Genomic DNA, 7,500 nt, shown 5'->3' with positions numbered 1-7,500 from the left:
GCAAGCGTTCCCTATGGTTGGCACGGTTCCTTCAAGACTTGCGAGACAGTTCCTATGGGGATCCAAGTATGCTAAAGTGGCGTGGAAAGATGTCTGCTTCCCAACAACGGAGGGCGGGCTAGGATTGCGGGACATGGATGTTTGGAACACGACCCTCAATGCCAAAATTTTGTGGAACATCTTTGCCAAGAAGGGCACATTGTGGATCAAATGGATTCATACTGAAATCATTCGAGGCACTGACTTTTGGGAGTGGACCCCGGGGCCGAAGATCGATTCTCCCCTCATCAAACATCTTATTTCCATCCGGGATGAAATGGGTGGAAAAGTTCCAGACAGGAGGTGGAGAGATTGCTTACACAATGGAGTTGGGGCAAGGGCACTCAAGCGGCCTACGACTGGTTCCGACCACACGGTGAACGCCGGTTCTGGCCTAAGTTTGTTTGGAAAGACCTTATCCCTCCGAAGTACTCTTTCATCAGCTGGCTGGAACTTCGTGGGAGACTGACGACACGCGACCGAGTCACTTGGACGACTACTAAAAAGAGGTGTGAATTTTGCACGACACAAGATGAAACGATTGTGCACCTCTTCTTCAAATGCTTGAAAACGAAAAAACTTTGGGAAGAAATAAGTTATTGGACTGGGATGCAGCGACGGTCCACAACCATCAAAAGTGCAATCAAGTGGATTGCTAGGCACGAAACGAGGTCGGCTATTATTCAAAAAGTAAGGAAGATTGCCCTCATGGCCTCGGTCTACTTCATTTGGAAGGCTAGGAATGCTCACATCAATGATGGTAAGAAGTTTGATGCGGTGAGAACGACTTTCCTCATCAAGTCAACCACTTATAGTCTCCTCTACTCGCGATATCCTGATGATCAAGTCATTCAACATCTACCATAGCAGCGAAGTCAGAATTAGAAGAAAGGTCAGGGTTCCTTTACCCAGTGTTTGGGTTTTTGAGAGCCTTTTGGTGCTACTAACGTGGGTACTCTTTTTCCTCTTGGGATCTTTTTTCCTTCGGGTTTTTGGTCTTAAGAGGTTTTAACGAGGCCCGACCAAACCTCTGGGTTAGTTGGTAGTACCACCGCACGGAGTTTATTCGTTCATTTCCAGATCTTGTTTGTCATCGCTGAGGGTTTCTCCTCTCGAATTTTGTGCTCTTTTTGATTGTCCGGGTCTGTCCGGCAGTCTCTCCCTTGGGTATGCCCAAGTTGAAGTTTGTAACTTTGGTTTCATCTATTCATTGATTTATTTATATATAAAAAAAGAAATCAGCAGAGAGTGGAGTTCCAATGTAAGACCCAATCTTACTCACTGCAGTAAGGTTCCAAAGTTCTACTGACAGATCCACTAGACGGAGTAGGCTGGTTGGCTGGTAGAGCTATGATGTTTGGCCCTGTCGATGAAGATACTTCTTGGTCCTCTCATGCATTTTGGGTAGTGGAATTGGCTGAGACTTGCTGAGTTTCGGGCACCTCTAAGTTCCCAATAGTTTCACTAATTTCGTCGAGTCCACGAAGAGCCATTCTGTCCCATAGAGAAGCTGGGATTCGTCATCTTATGTTGCCCTAGCATTTTGCCATGTGGCAAGTAAGGATAGAGAAACACCGCAGCTGGGGTTGGGCTGGCGTGTCACTTGGTAGCAAATCACGTGACCTAGTGTTGCAGTAATGAATCAACACAATTTGAGTTGTTTGCCTATTTTGGGAAAGGGCAGGTAACCCTCTCCACCTGCACCACAATGACAGTTTATGCAGCACCAAAAAGAGGAAATTGTCTTTGACAGCACAAAATCCAATTTCCTGCACCACTGCCACAAACAAACAAAGCTAGATACTGGTAGGTGTAGTCACCAGCGTCCAAAAATAGTCCCTGCCCTGACTGTCCAAGGGTGACTTGCAGGCTGGTTACCACAACGGCCAAATCAGGTTGGAGCTTGTGATAGGTGCCGGTGATAGTAACAAAAACTGATTTAGCTATTTCCACGTAGAAAAGAAGGCATGACAAAGATAGTAGAACTTGTTACAACACTTTCAACGGTCTGTGCAGAGAGCACCACAAAGAAGAAATCAAAAGCTAAAGTATGAGGGACTTAGCTTTCGAAACAAGCAGACAGAGCAGCCCTCTGGTGTTGGGAATCAGTGGTGGCGTCTTCGTCGGCTAACAAGAGCGTGAACAATACCACTGCTTGCTGGCGTTTTGTTTCAATTAGTCAGGGGACTCCAACCTTGGTTCAAAACCCAGTAGACCTAGCAGCCCTCTCATTTCTTCTATTTTAGCTTTGGAATTTACACCAGAATACGTATACTCCTACCATTTTTTACTCTATTTGCTCCTTATACATAAAAGAAAATATTCGGTGGTCTAAATAGATCATCGATGCATAATATTTTTTCTATGTGAAGAAGGGGACCAAAAATAAACTTTATTCTATATTCATAAAGTGAGGAGATTTTAAAGAAACTTATTAGTTCTGATATTTTTCTTAATCTTTAATAATACTCCGCCATTTTTTAATTAAGTTTTGTTAAATTAATTCTAATAATGATTAAAAAAGCTGAAAATAATCATTTGTCAAACAGTGGTTCCACTGATTTATTGATATAATGGGTTATTTATTTTAGTTGTAATAATTAACCGATACTGAGAATACAAAATCATAACGAATGTCGACATTTATTTGTACAATTAACTAAAAAAAACGAAATTATTAACCCCCAAACGATAAGAGTATGTCGATAATACTCTCAATAATGGCCTCTATAGACAACCAGATATATGTTACTCTCTCCATTCCACGTTACTTTGAGGCATTTTTTTCGACACGATATTTGAGAAAGTTGTGTTTAGTAAGTTAAATAAAGTAAACGAAAGTAGAAGAGAGAATAAAGTAAAAAAAGAATCAAGTATGTGTGATTTAACAGGGGCGGACCCACGTTGGGGCATGGGATTTCTCCATGGGACCCCATGCATTTTAGTTATCACTACTATATATTGTGTATTCATAGAACACTTCACAAGTATATGCGTAGCTCAGCTGGTTCGCAAGCTACCCTGCTAATACGGCGTGTTTGAATCTTGCTGGGAGCGCCTTTGCTATATTTCTCATTCTCATAGATACCAACTATAGGTTTTCTTATTCTATTCTCAATTTATTTTACGTTTATTTTAAATTTTCTCTTAATTACATTAATTTATTTATCTAGTGATTCTCTTTGTTAAATAAATATATTTTTCTTGTATTTGTAATGTACTTAATGATCTGAGAATAAAAAAAATTCTTTAATCTCATAAAAATAAATATAGTACTATCATATAATATCAGTAAATTTAATTTTTATAATTTTCAATTATTTCGACATTGGCACTATTACTATATTTATCTTTAATTTTTATAATTTTCAATTATTTCGACATTGGCACTATTACTATATGTATCTTTATTTATATTATCCATTTATCACTCATTATTCATCTCTATCTCGCTATACACTATTCAAGTCGGAATTGTTTCTGCCGTAATTGACATTATATATATGCAATATTGTTAACAATAATTTGGTTCCCCCAGTACAAAAATCTTGCATCCGCCACTGTGTGATTAGATGTTTTGTTTTTAGCCAAAAAAAGAAATGATTCAAGTAACTCGCGACAATCCAAAATAAAATACAGCTTAAATAACTTGGATCAGAGAGAGTATATATTTATACAAATAATATTCAAATATAACAAAAAATATTAGTCTCAGTATCATTTCACAATTACAGAAAGATCTAAGCTTTGGTAAAATAAAAATGAAAGTAATTTTAGGATAAATGCCATCCCCATGAGTCATAGTACTAACAATTAAGTCATCAATTCATTGCAGAGGCACCTTTTAACTGGAGCATGATCTATATGCCTAACACTAAAAAAATAATATATATAAAGAAACTATTTGTAGCTCAAAAATTCTCAAATTTCTCATAAAAAAGCATGCTAGCATTTGCATCCATCACTTCTCTCTCTAAAACAGTATCCACCTGAGAATCTGAGATACAAAACCATTGCTGAATTTCATCATCTCCATCATCACCTATCTTGCCTCTCACTTTCCTGTAAACTGTGTAGTGCCCACCGCCACTGCTTCCAAAGTGCTCCACAACGGAGACGAGGCGGTAAACTGGGCTTCGTGCCGGCCTCGTTGGTGGGGCCGCAGCTTCCACCTGCAGTAGCAAGCATTGCATTAGTGGGGAAAGAGAAACTGAGGGGGAATGGCAAGGCAAAGAGGATGAGAAGCTCACGTTGCCATCAGCTCGATTCCTAGAATCGGGGGAGCTGGTGCCCAGATCTTCTAAATGAGGGTCGTTTTCGACTGCAATGCTTGTTCCCGGATCAAGTGCCGTTGTTTGGTACATGAAACGAGGGAAGGCCATTACTCGCTGGCTCGACGGCCTGAATGACGAACTTGCTTCCATGGCTTTGATCCCGACTCCAGTGTTGGTGAACGAAGATAGATCGAGGACCGACGGGAACGAGACATGTCCCTTTAAAGAGAACATATCACCCGAATCACAAAAAAAGACAAGGAAAGCAAAAGAAACTATGCAAACTACGGAAAATCAAATAGGACTAGCGGGGTTCGAGGTAGATTACTCTAAGTTTCGTCGATTGTCCAAGAACATTATATGAAGCTCGTTGGAAATGAATGCACAAAATCTGCACGTTAAAAAGATTTGAAATTCAAATATGTTTAGACAAAAATGCTGCAGATTGTTTTTCGTTTCGCTGTGCATACCTTAGGGCTCCATGCAATACTCAGTTGCTTGAGCGTACGAGAGAACCTATTTGACCAAGGAAGTGATTCGAGAGAAGATAGTGTCCGGCATTGACAAGATTCGCCTCGATTACAGCTTCCTAGTTTTTCAATATCCGCCTGCAAGAAAGTATACCGATATTAATAGTAAAATACCAAACTCGAACAACAACGATTTGATCGAAGTAGATTACCTTATCTTTGAAAATAGACACGTATTCGATTGCAGCCTTATGCCAACAGTTGCTGCAGTAATAATTCTCAATATGTTCGGCTACAAAGTATCGCTTTAGGCAGTCCTCCAATGTGCATCCAGCCATCTAAAATTTTCACAACGAAGAAAATAAGCATGGTGGAGGATGCAAATAGAAAAAAAGCGAATGACTGAGAAAAATGTACAAACGTACAATTGTACCATCACTGCTCACTGGAGGCGAAAGGTGCAAACTATGAAAATGCTGAAAATCGAGAGAGATCTGTAGAAGTAAAAAACAAATATATATAAGTCATGAAATTATGTAATCTAGGATGAAGTTTGGACCTTGATGACTAGCAAATTTTACCATTCAACCTGAAACGAACAACTCTGGCAAACTAAGATGCTGCCGAGGATTCCATCAAAGGGCTTGAGAAAACTACGGCTCCATCTTTGCAACTCAATCTCATCTTTGCTGGTCTTTATGGTAAGAATCCTACCATTAGGAAGTGAGGGCAAATCGGCTAAGGAACATGTTGTGGGGATAAAATGCTCGTATATTTCTTCTCTCAGCGAAGACAAGAGATGGGAAAATGCTTCCTCGGCATCCTACAATAAAGCTAGAATTAGACTCGTAATGTTTATGAACTTCATAGAGATGGATGGTGCTAATGAAACAAGTACCTGCTGCCTGGATAGATTGAACTTCGGAATATAATGATCCATCTCAGCCATCAATTTCCGAGGGTTGAGTACAGTTTTTTGGTGCCTAACACAACATAACTCTGCAATATACAACGATCTCATTAAGGGCAATGCCGCTGAATGTAACATTCCAACGAACAACTGGGCAAATAATATGCAATGGAGGGCATCAAGATAGTGAAGATCATCATTTTGACTAAGGGTACGAGCTCAATTAAACTTGGGAAAAACAACCGAGATTGTAAAAAAGCAATCAGATACGTAGCGAGTGATCACCTCAATGGGTTTTCATATTTTTAGAGCATAGACAAGATAGACTAACCTTCCAGTAGTGAAGCTAACGAACTAAAAAGTGGAAGATTTTCACTACCACAATTATCATCTACTTCTTCAACTGATAACGAGCCGTATTCTTCCATCATCTCCCACAGATATTTCTGGAAGCTAACGCAGCTCGACAATGCCTGAAGCCACAATCACCCAACATAATCATTACATGGCTCGAAAGAGCTCACGATCACACTCGCAAACTAATAGCATAGTCGGACACAAGCAAGCACAGGTTCGAAAACAGGAGAATCAGCATAATCAAACAGCAGAACTGAACATTACCACCAAATCAGATTAGATATCTCAAAAAGAGCTCTCGTTCACACACACTAACAAATGGCATAGTCAGACCACAAGAACAACATTGAACATCCAATTTTTACAATCAAAACAACTTCAATCTCTCTCTCTCTCTCTCTCACACACACATATATCCAACTGCAAAATTGAACATTACATAGCTCAAAAGAGCTCATATTCACACATAATCACAACATTCAAGATTCGATTTTTACATACAAAACAACCTCTCTCTCTCAACAAAAGAATGCAATTATAGAACCAAGCTCTGAAAGAGTAGTAGAGTACACAATCATACACACAAGCAGATAACATATCATACCAAAAAATCGCATCACCACAAAACCTAGAATCGAGCTCAGCCCCAAATTAACATTAAAAGGAATCAGTGTTTTTTACCTGCAAAACAACATTCAAGAAACAATTGTTGCCGAGATTTTGCAATCCGGGAACAGCCCAAACACCAGTAGAATCTGCATCTTCATACGAGATTCTGAAATCGAAATATCTACTAAATCTTGCTGCCAAGACTGTTCCAACAGCGCACAATACACCAATTGATATTTTCCAGCCAGAATTTGAGACACAACTAGTTCTAGGACCATTGCAAATCAAAGAACGCAGCTTCTTCGTCTCCATTTAGGGGCGATTTGGCCGCCGATTAATCTCCGCTTCGCTTTTGGATTCTTTGCTGCTCAATTTTTGTCTACTTTTATTATTTTCTCTTTAACTCATACACGTAGGCTATTAATTTTCATAACCATTTTTTTGGTAGGTGTTTTATCACTATTTTATAAATAAATAAATTATTAATTTATTTTTTTCCTCCAACATTTTTCTTTCTTTCATATTTCATTAAAATTGTTTGTTTTATCTTTTAGCTGTTTGATTTTATTTTTACAAATAAAAATTGTGGAAATTTGGAAAAAAATATGTTCACAAAAAGATGGAAATTTGCGGTTTGGTTAGTCACTTGAAATTAAAAGGGGATTAATTAATTATTGGAAAAATCAAGAGCCTAATTATGAATTTATAATTAAAACACTCGTATAACTTATAGGGAAGTAAATATTTCATGAAATATAAAATTTATTTACACTATCCATGAAAAATAATTTTATTTTTTTTTCACCGAAAAAATAGTCGTATTCCAAAATCTCTCGAAAAA

The 7,500-nt window shown here is 38.6% G+C and overlaps 1 protein-coding gene across 1 annotated transcript; it reads right to left on the bottom strand.

Annotated features, from left to right (window-relative positions):
• Positions 1-3,684: 3,684 nt before the first annotated feature.
• UBP27 (ubiquitin-specific protease 27) lies at positions 3,685-7,064 on the bottom strand. Its single transcript, XM_048111752.2, has 10 exons — positions 6,732-7,064; positions 6,025-6,166; positions 5,682-5,782; positions 5,373-5,606; positions 5,209-5,277; positions 4,996-5,121; positions 4,784-4,921; positions 4,642-4,704; positions 4,290-4,532; positions 3,685-4,211 (listed from the first exon to the last, which is right to left on the bottom strand). Exons 1-10 carry the CDS (start codon positions 6,969-6,971, stop codon positions 3,951-3,953), a joined length of 1,617 nt encoding a protein of 538 aa, XP_047967709.1. The 5' UTR covers positions 6,972-7,064; the 3' UTR covers positions 3,685-3,950.
• Between the last annotated feature and the right edge of the window lie 436 nt (positions 7,065-7,500).

The sequence above is a fragment of the Salvia hispanica genome, chromosome 3, assembly GCF_029641045.1.
Source record: "Salvia hispanica isolate PSC_SH4W2 chromosome 3, Shi_PSC_v1, whole genome shotgun sequence".
Taxonomy (NCBI): Eukaryota; Viridiplantae; Streptophyta; class Magnoliopsida; order Lamiales; family Lamiaceae; genus Salvia; species Salvia hispanica.
Note: the sequence above shows the minus strand (reverse complement) of the source record. Positions and strands in the feature narration are given on the sequence as shown.

Coding starts and splice junctions, on each gene's coding strand:
- UBP27 (XM_048111752.2), bottom strand. CDS start 6,971: ATGGAGACGAAGAAGCTGCGTTCTTTGATTTGCAATGGTCCTAGAACT. Junction 5,607..5,681: donor TCAATCTATCCAGGCAGCAG/GTACTTGTTTCA, acceptor GCTTTATTGTAG/GATGCCGAGGAAGCATTTTC. Junction 5,122..5,208: donor TGAGCAGTGATGGTACAATT/GTACGTTTGTAC, acceptor TGAAAATTTTAG/ATGGCTGGATGCACATTGGA.